The sequence below is a fragment of the Marmota monax genome, unplaced genomic scaffold (assembly GCF_021218885.2).
Source record: "Marmota monax isolate L192 unplaced genomic scaffold, Marmota_monax_Labrador192_F-V1.1 WCK01_AAM20220418_F8-fsc00254, whole genome shotgun sequence".
Classification (NCBI taxonomy): domain Eukaryota; kingdom Metazoa; phylum Chordata; class Mammalia; order Rodentia; family Sciuridae; genus Marmota; species Marmota monax.
The window spans coordinates 1271051-1292520 of NW_026694584.1; the positions used below are offsets into that span (position 1 = coordinate 1271051).

Below are 21470 nucleotides of genomic sequence, written 5' to 3' on the forward strand. Positions count from 1 at the left end.
AAGATGCCCAACATACAGAATAAGGAGAGAATTTTAAAAGCTACAAGAGAAAGGAAGCAGATTACATTTAGGGGTAAGCCAATCAGCATAACAGCTGATCTTTCAACACAGACTCTGAAAGCTAGAAGATCCTGGAATAACGTATTTCAAACACTGAAAGAAAATGGGTTCCAACCAAGAATTGTGTTTCCAGCGAAATTAAGCTTCAGGATGGAAGATGAAATTAAAACCTTCCACGATAAACAAAAGTTAAAAGAATTTGCAGCTAGAAAACCATCGCTTCAAAACATCCTCGCCAAAGCATTACAGGAAGAGGAAATGGAAAATAACAATGAAAACCAACAGTGGGAGGTAGGACAGTAAAGGGGGGGAAAATAATCAAAGAGGAAAACAAACCATGTTTAGTAACAGAAATAAACAAATATGGCTGGAAGAACAACCCATATCTCAATAATAACCCTAAATGTTAATGGCTTAAACTCACCAATCAAGAGACACAGGCTAGTAGAATGGATCACAAAACAAGACCCAACAATATGCTGCCTACAGGAGACGCATTTGATAGGAAAAGACATACATAGGCTGAAGGTGAAAGGTTGGGAAAAATCATATCACTCATATGGACTTCGGAAACAAGCAGGAGTGTCCATACTCATATCAAATAAAATAGATTTCAAGCCAAAGTTAATCAAAAGGGATAAAGAGGGACACTACATACTGCTTAAGGGAACCATACACCAACAAGACATAACAATCATAAATATATATGCCCCAAACAATGGTGCAGCTATGTTCATCAAACAAACTCTTCTCAAGTTCAAGAGTCTAATAGACCACCATACAATAATCATGGGAGACTTCAACACACCTCTCTCGCCACTGGACAGATCTTCCAAACAAAAGTTGAATAAGGAAACTATAGAACTCAATAACACAATTAATAACCTAGACCTAATTGACATATATAGAATATACCACCCAATATCAAGCAGTTACACTTTTTTCTCAGCAGCACATGGATCCTTCTCAAAAATAGATCATATATTATGTCACAGGGAAACTCTTAGACAATATAAAGGAGTAGAGATAATACCATGCATCCTATCTGATCATAATGGAATGGAACTGAAAATCAACGATAAAAGAAGGAAGGAAAAAGAATACATCACTTGGAGAATGAACAATAGGTTACTGAATGATCAATGGGTTATAGAAGACATCAAGGAGGAAATTAAAAAATGCTTAGAGATTAATGAAAACACAGACACAACATATCGGAATCTATGGGACACATTGAAAGCAGTTCTAAGAGGAAAATTCATTGCTTGGAGTTCATTCCTTAAAAAAAGAAAAAACCAACAAATAAATGATCTCATACTTCATCTCAAAATCCTAGAAAAAGAAGAGCAAAACAACAGCAAAAGAAGTAGAAGGCAAGAAATAATTAAAATCAGAGCTGAAATTAATGAAATCGAAACAAAAGAAACAATTGAAAAAATTGACAAAACTAAAAGTTGGTTCTTTGAAAAAATAAACAAAATCGACAGACCCTTAGCCATGCTAGCGAAGAGAAGAAGAGAGAGAACTCAAATTACAAGCATACGGGATGAAAAAGGCAATATCACAACAGACACTTCAGATATACAGAAGATAATCAAAAATTATTTTGAATCCTTATACTCCAATAAATTAGAAGATAGTGAAGGCATCGATAAATTTCTTAAGTCATATGATCTGCCCAGATTGAGTCAGGAGGATATAGACAACCTAAACAGACCAATATCAATTGAGGAAATAGAAGAAACCATCAAAAGACTACCAACTAAGAAAAGCCCAGGACCGGATGGGTATACAGCAGAGTTTTACAAAACCTTTAAAGAGGAACTAATACCAATACTTTTCAAGCTACTTCAGGAAATAGAAAAAGAGGGAGAACTTCCAAATTCATTCTACGAGGCCAACATCACCCTGATACCTAAACCAGACAAAGACACTTCAAAGAAAGAAAACTACAGACCAATATCTCTAATGAACCTAGATGCAAAAATCCTCAATAAAATTCTGTCGAATCAGAAACAAAAACATATCAAAAAAATTGTGCACCATGATCAAGTAGGATTCATCCCTGGGATGCAAGGCTGGTTCAATATACGGAAATCAATAAATGTTATTCACCACATCAATAGACTTAAAAATAAGAACCATATGATCATCTCAATAGATGCAGAAAAAGCATTCGACAAAGTACAGCATCCCTTTATGTTCAAAACTCTAGAAAAACTAGGGATAACAGGAACATACCTCAATATTGTTAAAGCAATCTATGCTAAGCCTCAGGCTAGCATCATTCTGAATGGAGAAAAATTGAAGGCATTCCCTCTAAAATCTGGAACAAGACAGGGATGCCCTCTCTCACCACTTCTGTTCAACATAGTTCTCGAAACACTGGCCAGAGCAATTAGACAGACGAAAGAAATTAAAGGCATAAAAATAGGAAAAGAAGAACTTAAATTATCACTATTTGCAGGTGACATGATTCTATACCTAGCAGACCCAAAAGGCTCTACAAAGAAACTATTAGAGCTAATAAATGAATTCAGTAAAGTGGCAGGATATAAAATCAACACGCATAAATCAAAGGCATTCCTGTATATCAGTGACAAATCCTCTGAAATGGAAATGAGGACAACCACTCCATTCACAATATCCTCAAAAAAAATAAAATACTTGGGAATCAACCTAACAAAAGAGGTGAAAGACTTATACAATGAAAACTACAGAACCCTAAAGAGAGAAATAGAAGAAGATCTTAGAAGATGGAAAAATATACCCTGTTCATGGATAGGCAGAACTAACATCATCAAAATGGCGATATTACCAAAAGTTCTCTATAGGTTTAATGCAATGCCAATCAAAATCCCAACAGCATTTCTTGTAGAAATAGAGAAAGCAATCATGAAATTCATATGGAAAAATAAAAGACCCAGAATAGCAAAAACAATGCTAAGCAGGAAGTGTGAATCAGGCAGTATAGCGATACCAGACTTCAAACTATACTACAGAGCAATAGTAACAAAAACAGCATGGTACTGGTACCAAAACAGGCGGGTGGACCAATGGTACAGAAGAGAGGACACAGAAACCAATCCACAAAACTACAACTATCTTATATTTGATAAAGGGGCTAAAAGCATGCAATGGAGGAAGGATAGCATCTTCAACAAATGGTGCTGGGAAAACTGGAAATCCATATGCAACAAAATGAAACTGAATCCCTTTCTCTCACCATGCACAAAAGTTAACTCAAAATGGATCAAGGAGCTTGACATCAAATCAGAGACACGGTGTCTGATAGAAGAAAAAGTTGGCTACGATCTACATACTGTGGGGTCCGGCTCCAAATTCCTCAATAGGACACCCATAGCACAAGAGTTAATAACTAGAATCAACAAATGGGACTTACTCAAACTAAAAAGATTTTTCTCAGCAAAAGAAACAATAAGAGAGGTAAATAGGGAGCCTACATCCTGGGAACAAATCTTTACTCCTCACACTTCAGATAGAGCCCTAATATCCAGCGTATACAAAGAACTCAAAAAATTAGACAATAAGATAACAAATAACCCAATCAACAAATGGGCCAAAGACCTGAACAGACACTTCTCAGAGGAGGACATACAATCAATCAACAAGTACATGAAAAAATGCTCACCATCTCTAGCAGTCAGAGAAATGCAAATCAAAACCACCCTAAGATACCATCTCACTCCAGTAAGATTGGCAGCCATTATGAAGTCAAACAGCAACAAGTGCTGGCGAGGATGTGGGGAAAAGGGTCCACTTGTACATTGCTGGTGGGACTGCAAATTGGTGCAGCCAATTTGGAAAGCAGTATGGAGATTTCTTGGAAAGCTGGGAATGGAACCACCATTTGACCCAGCTATTCCCCTTCTCGGACTATACCCAAAAGACCTAAAAAGAGCATACTACAGGGACACAGCGACATCAATGTTTATAGCCTCACAATTCACATTAATGATAGCTAGAATGTGGAACCAACCTAGATGCCCTTCAGTAGATGAATGGATTAAAAAATGTGGCATTTATACACAATGGAATATTACTCAGCACTAAAAAAATAACAAGATCATGGCATTTGCAGGTAAGTGGATGGCATTAGAGCAGATTATGCTAAGTGAAGCTAGCCAATCCCTAAAAAACAAATGCCAAATGTCTTCTTTGATATAAGGAGAGTAACTAAGAACAGAGTAGGGTCGAAGAGCATGAGAAGAAGATTAACATTAAACAGGGATGAGAGGTGGGAGGGAAAGGGAGAGAGAAGGGAAATTGCATGGAAATGGAAGGAGACCCTCAGAGTTATACAAAAGTACATACAAGTGGAAGTGAGGGGAAAGGGAAAAATAATACAAGGGGGACAAATGAATGTCAGTAGAGGGGGCAGAGAGAGAAGAGGGGAGGGGAGGGGAGGGGAGGGGGGATAGTAGAGGTTAGGAAAGGCAGCAGAACACAACAGACACTAGTATGGCAATGTGTAAATCAATGGATGTGTAACTGATGTGATTCTGCAATCTGTATATGGGGTAAAAATGGGAGCTCATAACCCACTTGAATCAAAGTGTGAAATATGATATATCAAGAACTATGTAATGTTTTGAACAGCCAACAATAAAAAATTTAAAAATAAAATAAAAATAAAAATAAAACCAGGTTTTTGTGATTCCATTTAGAAAGCATCAACTTTTGTCTTTGCCTAATTATTCTTCAAAACAACCATGACTTATATGACTTGCTCTGCTAACAGCTGCTTTGACCCCTATGGGTTACATTAGCACAGTGAAATATTACCCAGCAGCCAGCGGGGTTGAGAGCAGGGACAAGCCACAAAACTGGGTTCTTCAGCATAAAGGCAAACTTGGCTCACTTGCATGTAGCCGAATGCTCTATTACAAATACATTTAAATGTTACCTCCTGTCAAGGCCAGCCATAGCGCAGAAGGGAAAGGATGTGAGAGGCAACTCTTCAAAGCAACTTTCCTCTCTATGGCTTAAATGTACTAGGCTACTGGACTCAGAGTTTCTTACAGCAAATAAACAATTGTGTAAATATGAAAGCAATGAAAAATCAACCGCCACTTGGAATTAGTGACTACTTGATGCTTCATGATCTTGTAGTGGATATCGTTTCGAAAGACAAGCTTGAGAGGTCAGTTTACCTCTGTATCATCATTTTAACGGTTACCCTCAGGATAATCAAATTGAACCCAACGGCACCAATCAACACTACATAGAGCCCCAAATACCCTCAACAATGTGGTTGCCTCAAAGTCCAAGTGCCAATCAGCACTCCAGAACCATCCATGGTTACAATGACGACAGAGATGGCCTACCAGAGAAGATCAATAGGCCACTGCCCTCTGTTACATTTCACATATGTCACAAAGCACCTGCAAGGTCATATCACCACGAGCCATGTGCAAGCTGAAGAGAAGTCTCTTCATTGAAAAATATTTGCCACAAAGTAGGTTCTCCTTGAAAAGATATGTTTTGTTGACTTACATCTTGGCTAAATCATCTGCAGTGCATTCCTCTCCTCCCAAGGGAAGCTGGGCATGTCCACATTTCAACAGGATGAATGCATCCCCCCTTCCTGACCCCAGGTCTCAGTGGGCACCTGCTGTGCACACAGCACCTCACCTTGCCAAAGCAATGGGCCAGGGCGTGTCCGAGTCAGCAAAAAAACAACTGATTCCACCCACCACTGCCTTAAAGACGCTGATCCAAAGACTTAAGGCCTTGAGAATGAAATTTTTGAAAAAGAAACCACCAAAGTTTCATCAATATATGGAAATTCTAGTTATCTAAATCTATAGATACATTTTCATAATCTTAGAAACAGGATTCTGAGGATGTGAGAGTCAAATGCCTGACTATGCCTGGCCATGTGGCTGATCCTATAGAGTCTGTAGCTTTGTAACCTGTGGTCAGAGAGAATATGTGTTTCCTCTTCCTAAATGTACATTTTAAAAAGTTCAAATATATGCCAATTAAATCCCATTCATTTTGAACAAATCACCTTGTGAAGAAACATAAAATTATATTAAAAATACAAAACTCATATCAACTCTATTTTCCATTAATCAATAAAGTTGATGGAGTGTTTTTTCACTTTCACATATCTGAAGAACTCACTCTGTTCATTAGCTGCTTGCATTCCCCGACATTACCAATTACCTCTTTGCCAGACTTTCATTGGAATTCTAAAAGGTTTTACAGGTTAGAGTCTTCCTTGATAGCACAGGTAGGCCAGCAGTGGACATGATCTCTAGCCCAGACTCAAATCCAGCAATGAGTGGGCATCTTTGCACCTATTCTCATGACCAAAATGCCAGTGACTTCAACCTCCCTTTAATCTGCAGGTAAGTCCTCCTTGTTCTGTTCCCAGGAAGCCTAGCTATGATGTCCACTGAACATATAAGCACCACCACAAGTTCATGCACCAAACCAAAGGTCTTCTTCCCATCTTACACAGGCATTTGCAAACCCTCAGTAGACAGACATTATTAAGGTCTAATTTCTAACGGTCTCACTATAAACAATTAGCCAGGGAATCTTTCTGTAGCCTTCTCCTCAGCAGGTGCAAATGATAATGAATGCCATCACTAAGAATTTTATCGACAAATGTTATCTAAAAAGCAAAAAGCTTCCTCTAAATACAGACTCAAAGACAACTATTCACACCCACAGCTTCCATCTCTAGTTTAGACCTGCCATATTATATAGGAAACAAACCAAAGTTCTGAAAAAATTCAAAGTAACTATTTACAATAAGAGGCTTCTAGTAAAAAAAAAATGAGGTGCAACTTATTAGTAACAACAGTGAGCAAGGATGTCTCCTAGACGTTGGCCTTGAATACAGCAAGGTTTCTGCATAAGATGCTTGGATGACATTTCCTTCATCTGGAAGCAGCATGAAGGGTCATTTTAACAAATGATAGCTTAATTTTATGAAATCCTTAGACATTAGACAAAAATGATAAATCTTAGCCATTTAATGCCCTGAGAATTAATCAATATATATATAATTTTTTTTAAAGTAAGCATCATATTTACCTTTTGGAATAACCATGCCTGAATTTACCAAACTATTCTTTCTAAGAAAATGTCATTTACCATAACATCTCTAAAGTAACTCACTCCTAAGAAACTCAAAGTAGTTAAAATTAAGTCCAACAAATCACAAAAGTTTATTGTGGGTTAAGACGGCATAATCATTTATTATGTCAGGCCACAGAAACCCAAGAGCACTGTACAACTGAAAAAAGAATCCAAAAATGCTGTTGAAAATGCCCGCAGGGAACGCAGAAAAGCACATATCTCCTCTGAAGAAATGTGTAGAACATTCAGCACCTCGACCCCGAAGAGCTGAAACTGATGGTTTCCTAAAAGTGGAGAGTTGTTCAAGAGGAGGCACTTCTAGGACCCTGGTAAGGGCACCCTTGGACCCAAGAGAAGCTGAATCTTGCACAGGATTCAAACTCCTAGGTGAGCCTTGGAGAGACAAGGACATGGTCCTCTCTGCTGGTGGAGTCTGAGAAAACCTAGGAGACCCGGGGCCCTTTGCCTGCCCCTCAGAATAAATGGCACACACCCTGCTCTAAGCATTGTTCTAAGCATGGTCAGATATACACAGTCAGAGTTATCTTCTAAAAGATCACTCTTGCAGAAATGGAGAAAATGGGTGGAAAGATCCAGATTAGGAGCATTTACAAATACCAATATTTGAGAAAAGCACTTGTGTTGCTAAAAGTATACTAGATGAAAATTGAGTATCTGATGTCCAGGTTCTAGTCCAGCACCTTTCTGATAACTGACCCACCAAATAAATAAATGTCACTTAATTTTTATGAATTTCTGTTGTTTTGTGAGAAATCTATTTCTTCATTCCACCCTTACCGTGTAAATTCAAGAGTAGTTTCTATTCTGCAGAGCATTTGCAGCTATTCAATGAGACACCCACCCACCCCATATATACACACACTAATATAGTATGTGCACACGCCCCATCTGCCAGGCATCTAAGAGGGGATGCAGTATCCTACAAAACAAGAAAACCACAATCCTAGCCCTCTTGAGCTTACCATGCAAAAAACATGTGAACATGTTATAATCTGCAACATGCCCAACAAATAAAGGGCATTGTCTTTAAGTCCTCAGTGTTGTTACAGAATTCACAAAGCTGAATACAGCCTTTCAGCAACTTTAAAACCCAGCTCTGTCTTAAGATGCTTGAGGGAGGAAATGAGCCACTGCTGTCACAGCACAGTTGGGGGACTCTGTTCAGCTGACAAAATGCCTGTGTAACACTGAAGACGGCGTACTTCATAAAGCTGTTGAATCGTTTCCTCAATCTGTCTGAGGAAATCAAGACGCACTCCATTCTAAATGAAGGACAAACCTTCAGGGAAGAGCGTCCTGGTATTTATAAAGTCCTGCTGTAACTATAATGAACGAGAGAGAGAGAGAGAGAGAGAGAGAGAGAGAGAGAGAGAGAGAGAGAGAGAGAGAGAGAGGGAGAGAGAGAGAGCAAAGTCAGGATTGAAAAGCACTGTGCCAGAAAGAGACTCTGGCCCAAGACAGGATGTTATAGCTCTGGCTGAAGTAATTTCATACTCTCTCTTTGAACAGTGCCAATTTTTCCCGAGTGTTTAGATGTCGCTGCCAACCTTGGCTTTCATCGACTTGATTGCATGAAGTGGCTAGGCATGTCCAAGATAAGGCAAGAGAAATATAGGACAGCCATTCCATCGCCGACTCATGGGCTTCCAGCGCAATTACAGTGTACACTTTGGAGGAAATATAGCCACGGGAAGACCAACAGACAAGAGGCACATAGCTAGGGTGGCGTCCAAGTCTGTGTCGTGACCGTAGGTATTCCCCAACGACAGTCATCTTCAGCCGGTAGTTACTCCCGGGTCTAAATTAGAGTTCTTTTATTGCTTTTTAAAATTTGGTGCTGGGGATAGAGCCCAGGCCCTTGTGCATGCCAGGCAGGTGCTCTACCACTCACACCTGCAGCCCCCAGACTGATCTTAAATCTAGCAGCCAACTGGTTAGGACATCAGGGCTGGCTGGAGACCAGTCCGCTCCTTCATTCTGTATCCACCAAAGGCTGACAGCACAGAGAACTGGCCCAAACAACTCCATGCACAGTTTGCTTTAAAGATTGTCCCCTATTTAAACAGATATTACCAGAAGTATCAACATATTTTTAAAAAATTTTTTGGTCACAGTTTTGTTTGCTGATCATTTCTGAAAGTAGGTTTTGATGGCAAGGGGTGGCCTCTAACTGGTCCAGCAGGACTCCCCTCCATCTTCTCATCCTCAATTCAGGACACACCTCACTGCATTGCTCCAGACTGACTCTCAGCTTACTGTGCCCTGGGCCTGGGAAAGAGCCACGGTTGGCTCACCAGGAGCTCTTCCTCCCTCTGCAAAGACCAGTTTCTCCACCACCTCCCAGGTCATTCAAAGTACCGAAGGACAGAAGGCAGAGACCTGACGGACACCATCTGCAACTTTCCATTCAGACTTCAGTGGAGACCCTGGGCTACCTTAGGTCTGAAAGGAATCTCAGACACAGAGACCAAGCCTTACACATTTTTTTTGCATTGCCAGAATCTAGCCATATTGATTGACCAAAATTGATGGATGAAGCAATAAAAGATCACCATCACAATAATTTTTTATATTAAGTCCTTAACAAATGCTACCTAGTGTTTAACAACGTGTTAAGGGCATTAATTTTTATTTTTATATTTTTGTGGTGCTGAGAATCAAACCTAGGGCCTCTTGCTTTCTACCACTGAGCTACTCCCCTGGCCCCAGATCAGTTTTGGTTAGCCTCCCCAGTGCTGAGTGTGCGGGTGGTTCCCGTGGGCCAGGCCCCACCTGAGATACTGAGGGCAGAGCAGGGAGATAGCAGGGAACAGGTTCTTCTCTTCTGGGCTCAGATGCTTCAGTCTTAGGAAATCAGAGGGAATGGGAGTCAGAAAGTGATAAATAAGCATGCATTGGCATGAAAGAAGTGAGACAGAACCAGCATGGGGGAGAAGGACAGAAGCAGTGCCGTGAGTGAGCAGGGTGGTCTGGGTGGTGTGCAAGCACAGCCCTGAGTGGGCCATGTGCAAGCTGAGGTCCAGGGAAAGACTGCTCATCAGATCAAGGAACGAGTACAAAAGCCTCAACACAAAAAAATAGCTTCATCTGAATAATAGAAGTAACGCCAGGGTGGCTAGAGGGCCAGGGAGCCCTGGGCTTCATGGGCCAAGTTAAGGATTTAGTGTTTGTTGTTTACATTCAATGAGAAAGCACTGGACGTTTAAAGCAGAGGAATGACATCTGACTTGAATGTTCCAAAGCCCAAGCTGGCCTGGATGTGGACAGCGGACTATACTACACAGGGATTTGTCTTTTTAAATGAACTACAGTACATGTAAGTCAGCAAGCAGAGGTTAACAAGGGAAGTCCAATTCTTTCTTCTGGTAGTTTTGACAGTGAATATCAGTCAGCGTTGGCTACGGTTCACTTCTACCCCTCTAAAGAGATCCAGGGTCTTCTGAAAGGCCACCTTATGCCAAAAATAAAAAATAGAAATAAAACCCTCCTCCTTTCCATGAGTGTAAGGCTCCAGAAATCCAGAACGGTCCAATGTACATTCCCAAAACATGAGCGCCACAGGAGGGAGCAGGAGTCCAGCAGTGGGACGGGGAAGCACACCTCAAACTCACTCAGAGAGATTCACAACTGCAGCAGACACAAGCCTCTGACCAGCCTTGCTGTGCAGAACATCTGATTTATTTAGCTGGCACTTCTCACAAATACCTAATCATGTAAGTTTCTTAATCTCTCGCTGACACAAAATGCTGACTTAAGACATTGAAAGTCTTCGCAAAATAAAAATGTTTCCCAATAGGAACTGCATCATAAATTCAAAGAGCCCATGAACAATGACTTGGTGGGGAATGGAGAACACAAAATCCTTTAGGGCCTCAGCCCTGAGCTGCAGACTCCAGGGTACCTCCTCAACCACTCTTTAAATCCCTCCCCCTATATTTTTTTTTAAATACTTATTTATTTATTTTTTTAGTTTTCGGCGGACACAACATCTTTGTTTGTATGTGGTGCTGAGGATCGAACCCGGGCCGCCTGCATGCCAGACGAGCGCGCTACCGCGTGAGCCACATGCCCAGCCCCTCCCGCTATATTGTTAAATTTTGAAGGAGAAAGAAAAAACAAGGCATGCAAAACAAAGGCTTTTTCTTCTGTTTCTATTAAGAACCAAGATCGGAAGAGTGCCAACCACTGACCCAGGAGTCTAAAGATGGGAACTACAGAGATATCTGGAGACCTTCACAATAAGATTTGTAAAATTGGTAAAATTCCATGTATACCTAAAAAATAAATATTAAAAAAAATAAAAAATTAAAAAAGGTCAAATTCCCCTTGAGCAATAGCCAGAAAAGAAGCCTAGAAAAAGCATCAATGCCTACAAACACAGAGAGCAATCAAGAAAGAGACCTGGGTTTCCCCTGGTCTTTGGAGTAAAGAACAGCCTGTTTTAAGATAGCAAAGGCGGGGCACGCGTATTGTCTGAGGTGACTGCGTGAATTTTGACAGATTCTGGAAAATGCACATGGATCCCATGAGAAGAGCAGGAAAAACTTGACCAAAACCAGACAGAGGATGATTTTTATAAACAGACTGAAAGAAACAATCAGCAGTGGACTATCCAAGCCACACTTCAAAAGTGTTCTTGTAAAGAGAATGCTCTCCTTGCATGTTCAAATCTATGGAATATCACAGTGTGGCTCCTGTTACTCAAGTAGCCCAGACAGGTTGCCTGAGCAGCACACTGCTCTGCCCTGGGAAGATCAGCACCACATTTGAAATTTGCATTCCAGGAAAAGTTAACACCTGAGAAGGAACATATTGGAACAAATGACCAATCCATACCATAAACTAAGATCATATCTGCAATTTGTTCCCTTCTGAATAATTTGGGGAAGATATGCCTTTATTTTTCTAGAAATAATTGCTAAAAATATTCTTATATATGATTTTAAGACATGCCTTTGAGGACTACCTGGCATCCTTTACAGTAGCCCCAGGTGAGAGACTGGCATAACATGCAGGGGGTTCTAACGTGGGAGAACAGCCCAGAGTTGTCTGAGCTGAATCCAGAGAATGAGCTGGTGGTCCGGCAGTGCCCCTATGGATAGACACTGCAGTGAGCCCTAGGGAGATGCACAAGCAAAGCCCACAAGGCTTTGAAACTACTGCTGAAGGTGGTTTGTGGCTGTTAATGAAAAATTCTAGGTAGTTGGAGGCTTCTGGAAAACACTGGCTCACAAGACACAAATCCCACTGAATGACTCTCCCTCTTCCCAAAGCCTTGTAACCTGACTCTAGTCCTCTCTCCTGGCTGAAGATGGGTGATCAGAGGCCTGGAGCCACAGCAAGCCTATCTGGCATGCAGGTAGCACGCCTGACTTTAGCAGAGAACATTCCAGTGCTTACCAGCGAGACTGACCCCAGGACCAACATAAGTCAGAATTAGCCTGGTGCGTGTGAACCAGCTCTGATTTTTAGTCTGAAAGAGGAGAAGGAGGGTGGAGGGCTTTGAATGCAGGAAGCTCACACTCTGTAGCTGGTGCTGAGGCCCTGCAGCACACCTACGTGGGGCCTCCCCTGGGACTCCTTTCTATGGGCATCTAAGGATTCTGAGCAGCCTCCCCTTTCTTTCATGAATAATGGAATTATCTAGCTAAGTTCGCCCAAGGTCTACAATGTCATTGTAATGTCATGCTGATTAAATTCAGGGTATTACTCAAAATTTATTTTCCTGACTCAAATCTTATTTAGATAACTCTATGTTCCTACAAGACCATGCAGCCTCAGCTACCCCACACTGTGGCTTGGTTGTCTTCACAGGCATGACTGAGCACAAGCTGGGCACTCCAAGTCCTTTACTTCTGCAAAGACCAAATGCAATCATGCCTCTTGTTGCTCCTGTTGCTGTCACTGGTAAGGTGAGGTATCTTCCACGTCTGAACGCAGAGCAGGTGAGGGAAGAGCTGCAAAGCCTGGGCCAGAATCTCTGTCCCCATGACCAGCTCTGTGTGACATCTGCACTCCCACAGCTAACGGGATAAAAAGCTATTTTACTTAGCAGTCCCTCACCTTCCTTTGAAGCAAGTCTTTAGCCACATAAGTTGGATGGGTATTAGAGACTAGAAAAGTTAGATGTAAAAATGCTGGCTATGAGATGGTGGTTTGTGGTCGTACCTTTCTCACATTAAAAAATGTGTGTGCAGAAATAACCCTGTTAAACCATGAAAGCGTTTCTTAGCTTTGAACATCTCATTCTATAGATGATGTAATTGAAGAATGGAGAGTTTCTGTGACTTGGCAGAGTAATGAGTGTATTACAAACAGGATCCAGACTTTCTCACTAGACCTGCAGACCAGGGTCCTTCCCAGATTCTTCACTGCCTGTATTTCTAACAAGGGTCCATGTTCCTGCAGCAATGCCAAGCCCAACACAGCTGGCACACAGGTACAGTGGGGGACAGAGAAGGGAAGGGTGTGACAACTCAATGTGCACACTCCATGGCACTCTGGTTCTGAATCGCCATCTTGTTAAAGCCCTGTGTTCTTCCTCCTTTCCTGAATCTGTGGCCAAAACTGCTGACCTAGAGGATTTGACCACAAGAGAAAACAGATCGATTCGTGTGGTTCCAGAAGAGCTGAAAACATTTTAAAAAATAATATGCACTTCAAGGATGATGCTCCGGTCAAACTTTACATTGTCAAATGGGTTTTTTCCTTCTCTCCTCACTGCAAAGCAAGTAAAATGCATTAATTGCAATACTGATAAAATGCTCATTTATGAAAGTCAGGGAGAGTGTTACAGGCTGTTATGAATTTTATATTCAAAGACTTAGAAACCAACAGCTATAGGAAGGTAGACCTTAACTCTAGGTTCAAATTTCTGAGATATTCAAGAGAAAGAAATTTAGCCAATGAATATTTTAATTAATCAATTGGAAAATATGTGCTCAGTGCTCAGCCCTTATACAGTGATCAGGCACAATAGAAAAACCTACAATTCAAAACCAGCATTTTTTCAAATGGCTGCTCTATGTTAGGAAGTCATTTAGTGCTGGGGATAGCAACAAGCAGCCCCTTATACAGAGTTCCTGAACTTGCAGACACAGAGAAGGGAAGAACTAAGCACAGAATTTTGTAAGGAGCGTGAACAAAGCACCCTATTGCTAGGGAAGGGAAATTAAGATGTCACAGTTGTCACGTTATTTCAGAGATAAAAATGAGCAATGGCACAGAGACCTTCCAATGTGTCTGACTGTGGGGAGGGAACAAGACAGGGTCATCCTCAGCCTTCAACAGTGTCTCAAAGCACCACTTACACTGACTGTGACTCTGAACTCTCTGCCCATGGGAAGGGGCAGCTCTTGATGGACAGGCCCTCAAACTAGCCCATAAATCCGACCCAACTAACATGGTTGCTTAGCATCAGACTGCAAGAATAAAAGCTGCTATTTATTGCATACTAGCACACATTAGCTAGTTAGCACACTCATGCAACTCCCAGGTTGCAGCCTTACATGGTGGAAAGAAGGGTCCTTTTTGCATTTGCTTCCTGCATCCTTCAGCTTGATATGGACCTAATGACAGGCTGCCTTGAGCATGTCCTGCAAGATGGCAGAGCAAGGACTGCATCCCTGGGGTGTCTCCTGGAGCAGGGCAAGCGCACCAACTTGACTGCCTACACCTTCACTTCATGTTGGTCTTATCTGCCTCATGCCCTGAGGAACGCATATTGATAAGAGAACTCAGGAACAGGAGACCCACCTCTGCTTAGAACCATTTGTCAGCAAAAGGAAAGAGCCCACCTGCTGCCAAGATAGGAATACCAGCTGGTAGGCCACTGGCCTGGTGGTGGGCCTAAGGGGAAAGACAACAGGGGATTGCCTGCTTTGAATGAGGTTCAGGCTGAAAAGCACTCAAGCCCTCAAAGAAGCCCAGGACCCTTTGCTGAAGAAATTCCTGGAGAGCTCAGAGCACAGGAAAGCACCCTGGGCTTCACACGCAGCAAAGGTAGAAAGGAGCCAAGAAGGAGGCCTGAGACTCTCCCTGCTCTGGGACCCAGAGGGGAAGCCACAGCTCCCTGGTGGGCCAAGAAGAAAGAGCAGGATGAACCCAGAGGGACGGCTCTGAAGGCGGCTCCTGGTTAGAAAGGGCCTGCCCTTGAGGGCAGGGGCATCGACAGGCTCCTGGCAAACGTGCAGGTGAAGGAGTAGAAAATGGTTTGTCCACTCCACTCAGAAGGCCTGAGCGGGCAGAGGAGGCTGCAGGGGACACAGTGTGCTTTGTGTTGTCCCCATTGAACCTGAAGTAGGCTGTGGAGCTCAGAGTTGGAAAACTATGAGGGGGGCAATCATCTCAGACAGGGTCATAAAACCATTAACTTTCTAAGAAATCAGTTGTTAGTCTTTGAAAAATCTTCACCCTCAGATAACTAGTGGAATGATATCAGAAGGCCCAAATACTGACTGGCAAAAACAACACAGACCAGATCTGCTTCTGCTTTAATAAAATGTTTTTAGTATTTGCAAATTCACATACAAGAGTCCTAACACGTTCATCATAATAATATCCTGGTTTCATGCTGAATAGTGTGCAAAGAATTCAAAAAAGCAGGTCATAATCAGAAAACTTCTGCATACTATACATGTCAAATCCATTCAGTTATTTCCATCCTTTCAGTTATTTTTGTGAGTGGGACATAGTATCTACTTCTACAAGGCCGAGAAGGTGTGGCTAAAAGCAAAGTTACTTTAAATGCTTTCCAGGGATCCTTCAGCAGCTGGAACCACTGAGCAAGGTGGCAGCAGCAAGCCACTGATCAAGAAAAATCCATGCTGATTAGATTCAAATTAGCTTCATTTGTGAGTCTTGAACTGTGTTTAAGTGGGACTTCAAAATTACATCTGGAAGCCAGGTGCAGTGGCACACCTCTGAATTCCCAGCAGCTCTGAAGGCGGAGGCAGGAGGATCATGAATTCAAAGCCTGGCTCAGCAACTAAGCGAGACCCCTGTCTCAAAAAAAATAAAAATAAAAAAGGTTGGGCATGTGGCTCAGTGGTTAAGTGCCCCTGGGTTCCAGAAGAAGAAGAAGAAGAAGAAGGAGAAGGAGAAGGAGAAGGAGAAGGAGAAGGAGAAGGAGAAGGAGAAGGAGAAGGAGAAGGAGAAGGAGACATCTGCTACATAGAGAAAATATACTATAGAAAGAAATTGTGTGTAGAGAGCTAGACCTAGACATATTTCAAAAGTGACCACATATTTTTACTATGATTTTAATGCAGCTATTTCCAAAGGGAATTTTAGAGAATATTCCTGGAATTGCAATATTTTCCAAGTATAATTTTTCCTGGGAACACTTTAGCCTATGCAGCCCTTTATTTCTCTGCTCTTTCCTAACCTCTTACCCTCCATTTAGGGGGAGCAGGAGCTGGGGTGGGGAGCTACCTAGGTCTCTGTCCTCTGTTCTCCCTTGGTACTGTCCAAGTCCAGTGTCCTCCCTTCTCTTCCCTTCCTGAATGTGAGTATGCTGGCTCTTCTGGACAAGACCTTGGGGAACTCCAGGCAACCCTAGGCAAGATGGAATAAACCAGTTGGAGCCAGTGATCAAAATATCCCTAGTCCCTCCTAACCTTGGAACAAACTCAGTCATGTACTTAAAGATGGGTGGGAAAACGACTGTGTAAAAAGAAAAGATATTTGTAAAGTGCTCAACAAAGACCATTTACTGCTATCATTATGAAAGGCTGCATGATATTACAGAAGGTTTTTGCCATTTTTCATACATTATGCATAAGGAAAACTCTGAAGGCCACCAAGAAGTCACAGGTCGTTTTGGAGATATTCAAATCTGCGGTGGCTATAGATATAGGCACATCTGTCAGCACATGTTCATTTTGGATGATGAACACCACATTCTGTTATGGTTTTGTTTGCTTTTAACACTCAAGAATCAGATAACACCTGGATAGAAGAGCCCTGGTATCACTTATCACTGCCCTTTCATTTCTTCCACAGGGGAAAAAAAATTAGCAACAGATTAAACACAAGACAGTTGGTTCTCACCCCCATCACTAGGTGAAGACATGAGGGCGGAGGCTTCCACACCAGTGCTGCAGAAATGGGGGCTTAAAGGGAAGCCAGCCGCAGGATTCTGCCAGGGCTTGACTTTGAAGGCTGCCTTGCCCAAGGTCAAAATAGATGGGGAAGGTGTGAGATCCATTCTAATGGCAAGCAGATTGCTGCACTCCCTGCCCAGGATGTTAAGGAAGTTGCATGCTTGATTTAGCAGCCCCCTGGGAGTAGATAGACCAGAAAACCCTTCAATAACCTTGAAATCTCCACTTCCTCAAGAAGAGAATCAAGGTGGCAGCCACCACCCTGTTGAAGCTCAATCATTGGAAGGCACCATTAGCCTTCCAGGTGTGGGTTATCTTCCAGACAGCAGCGAAAGTCCAGCGGAGATTTAGGGCCGCATCCCCTGATGCTCTCCTCCTCCGCCTTCCTGGAACAGCCAGCCCCTGCTCTCCCTGAACCCACGCCTTGCAGGCTCCTGGGGAAACAACAGGCTCTAGGCTGAGCTGGGGACACCACTAGGCTCCACACCACACACACTCAAAACATCCCCACACCCTCCCACTCGTAACATCTCACACACAAAAAAACAACACACCACATATCCATAACATCTCTCACACACTCATAACACTCCACACACCTGCTCACACACACAGAATCACACAAACACAAGCTCACTCAAATGCACACACACATACACTCTTAGACTCATACATACACATGAACACACGCCCTCCCACAGAGAAGTGTGAGCAAGCAGGAAGGAGCGGACCATGTTAAGGCTGCAACATCCCCTGGGCTGACTCTGTGGTCCAGGAAACGGAGGGGGCGGGGCTACTATCCTGGTGCCTGGGAGCCCTGCTTCTCCTAAGAAAGCCCGGGGCTCAAGGTGGACTCACATCTAAAGCCACAACCTGCGGGCTCAGGTTGGCAGGAGGTGACTCTTCCATGGTGGGTGGGCACCATGGAAGAGGCAGGATGAGACAAGAGGCCAGGAGGATGATGACCCCAGACTTCGGGCAGCAGCCCCTGTTCTGCCTCCCCTGGGGGCTCTGGAAGCTCTGGGGCCTCCGCCCAGGGCTTTGCACCGCCCACTCTGTGCCAGAGCAACAATCCTGGTAAAGGGCCTCTCGGAGTGGAAAACCCTAAGTTAGTCGGGATAATTAGGCTCTAGCCTCCCAGACTAGGGACAAGCAAGATGTCCAACAGGAGCCAATGGTTAGGGAGAGGTCACAGGCAATCAACGGGTCATTCCCTGCTGTCATTTGACAGAATGGGCCGAACTGGCTGCAGATGACCACGTCTTATTCTTCTAACAGTCACAGAACCCAGCAAGTGCCCAGGGAGAGGGAAGGGGGGAACAAGGAGGAGATGGTGGGTCACAGAGGGGAGGGAGCAGCTTCTGACCCCAGCGCCACTCCTGAGGACCCCTTCTGGTCAGCACTGGCCACAAGTCGGCCCTCTCTCTAAAAGCCCCTCCTTAACTCAGGCACTAGCTTCCAATCAGCAAATACGAAATGTGCCGGGCACTCTGCCAGGCTCCAGATGCAGAGGTGACTGCCAAACAGAGACACCCACTGTGCTGAAAGCGCCTAGAGAACCTTTCCCAAACCAAGCTCCAAGTCAGTTTCGCTGAAGATGAGCTCCTCCTGTATGTGAGTTTGTTGACAACAAAGATCCCTGGGAAATGGTCCTGCCTTGAAACTTGAAATGCAGTTTTGAGGATGAGGCCAGCAAACCCCATAGAAGTCCCTCCTGCTGCCCAAGCTGGCTTTTCCATGGAGGGTTCTCCTGCTCAAGTCTCCCAGACACTTTGCTATCTAAAGGTGTTAATTAGTACTCCACTACAATATCCTGCCGATGGCTTGCATTGGGTTTCATATTCTAACAAAGAAAACATTTAACACAGGTGTGATTTCGATTCATTAACCTCTGGCAAGGTGCACAAAGTTGGCCTTTTGTGCAAAGACCACCCTCTCTTTGTAAACACAATTGCTACTTGGTAAAGTGCTCTATTCTCTAGCTCTGGAGTGGGAAGAGGAAAAGCCAAGCACAGTCCCATGGCCCCATGATCAGTCTTAGGAGTGGGATTCAGCATAACATGCAGGATTTGAGAAGAAATTCAGAAACTCCCTCATTACTAGAGGTTGGCTGGTCCTTAGACCAACGCCTACATCCTTTCAACACCCTGCCAGCCTGTAGAATAGTGAGGCACTCCTCTAGGCATCCTTGAGACTCTCCGTGGCCGGATCTTCACCCCGCCAGTCCCAAGGAGTTCCAAGCCTGCTTCCAACCCTCTAAGTGCCCGGAGAGGGAGGGCGGGACTAGGTAGGTTCTCAGCCTCAGCATCCAACACTTCCCTTGAAAAGGGGCTTTCCCGGTGCCTAGTCCCAGTTTTTCTTTTAAAAAACTCCATTGGATCTTTCACTTCTCCCTACAGGGTGGCTGGGATATGGGGTAGGGAAGAGATGGCCCCTGGTAGTCTGGATGGAGCACCATGTGCTGCCTGTCCCAGGACATCCTGGAGGAGGGGGCCTCAGGTCTAAGCTCAGGTTCCTACCGCGGGGGTCACTGCCGCCTTCCAGGCGACTTGCATCCTCTGTGCACAGGCAGTACTGTGCTTATAAAAAAAAAAAATCCACGCGTGGCTAAATTCAACACAACCGTCTCCAGCACCTGCAGCAGATCTCTGTCACCGGGACTCTGCAGCTGGACGTTGAAGGGAGACACCGGTCCTTTGCCCCAGAGCGGGAAGTGAGAGAGACTTACTGTGTCACCAGGACAGCGCGGCTAACGCTGTTGCCACCTGGACCACGCTTCGGGAATCGAATCCGGGAGCACTAGTGCCCTTAACTTTGCTAGGAAGTCCCCGCTAAGAAGCCCTCCTCACAGTCCCCGAGTAACCTTGGAGAGCCCACTAGACTCACCTACTGCCAGGCACATGGGGAGCAGCAGCCTGAAGACCAGCCCGCACACCACTTCCGAGGCCATCGCGTCGGTTCGGCGACTCCGAGTGCAGGGGCGAGGCTCGAGGGTCCCTAGGACTGGGACGCCAGGCCCATGCCCGCCTAGGGCCTCCTGCCACCAGGAAGCCGCCCAGGCATCGCCTCTGCGCTGGCCGCCGGGCTTTCCGCCCCGAGGGCGCGCTCAACGCGCTCTCAGCTGCCCCTCGCCCGCAGGGCTCTGGGCAGCCGCTCACCAGGCTCTTGGCAGCCACCCAGCCAGGCGCCCGACCCTCTGCGGCCGGCCCATTAAGTGTAGAACTCAGGTTCCGGTGGCGGCGGCCTCTTCAGGGGCAGCCGGGGCGGGGGCCCTGGAGGAGGACAGTTTGGGAGAGTCCTAGGGGCCTGGAGCAGTTCGGAAAGGGGGCGAAGAGGGAGTGCAGTCCTCTGGCTGGGCTCCCGGGGCGTCGCTCAGGGGAGGCCGGGGAGCCTTTTGCGCAGAACCTTTCTGAAGCCAACGAGTCTCTGCTGCCCGGCCCCAGCCCCTCTGCCCACGCAGGCTGCCGCGCGCCGCCCTGCGCCTGGCTCTCGAAGCTGCCCCGCGGACCCCGAGTCTCGTCCTACAGCCCGCGGCCTCAAGGAGCAGGCTGTGGATCCCGAGTGGTGGTGCAGCTCAGCCTCTGCGCCCCCCAGCTTCGGGCCGGAGAGACCGAGGTGGGAGCAGCCAGGCGCACAGGACCATTCCCGACACCGCTGGGCTCCAGTTATCTGTCCGCGGGTGGCGCTGCGAGTCCCTCCCGCACTTGAAGGAATCGTGTGAGCGTGGGCAGGAATCGAGACGAAAGCGCAAAACGGGTAGATCAGATGCCAATTCCCTCCTCCACTGTCTCAATTTTAAAAAGAAAACTCAAACGCCGTCCGGATGCCCAGCGCGCCCCCCGCCCGCCGCGGTGCAGCCTCGCCCTAGCCGCGGCGCAGCCAGGGCTCCCCGGCGGGCGCACACTTCTCCACCTTCAATGAAACTTTGGAAGCCCTCACTCAGGGACGGGCGTGTCCTCCCGCCAATGGGAAGGCGGCTCGGGGCTGGCTCGCCAGGACCGCCCCTGAGCGACTCTTGAAGCAGGCGCAGTACACCCGCGCAAAGGGCGAACTCCATCTGCACCCGGCACGCAGAGAAAGGCCTGGCCTTGCCAACCAGGTGGGCTTCGCTCGTTGGCTCACTCCTTCTTTCGCGCCGAGAGTTGCTATTGGCTCCGCAGACCCCTATCT

At 45.0% G+C, this 21470-nt stretch overlaps 1 protein-coding gene across 6 annotated transcripts in view; it reads right to left on the bottom strand.

Annotated features, from left to right (window-relative positions):
• Positions 1-21221, bottom strand: part of Piezo2 (piezo type mechanosensitive ion channel component 2) — a 359603-nt gene extending 338382 nt beyond the window's left edge. For all 6 annotated transcript variants that reach the window (XM_058571847.1, XM_046421440.1, XM_046421436.1 and 3 more), the window contains exon 1: positions 20187-21221. In XM_058571847.1, the coding sequence (XP_058427830.1) occupies positions 20187-20250 (64 nt within the window). In that variant the 5' untranslated portion in view covers positions 20251-21221. The remainder of the gene's footprint in view (positions 1-20186) is intronic.
• Between the last annotated feature and the right edge of the window lie 249 nt (positions 21222-21470).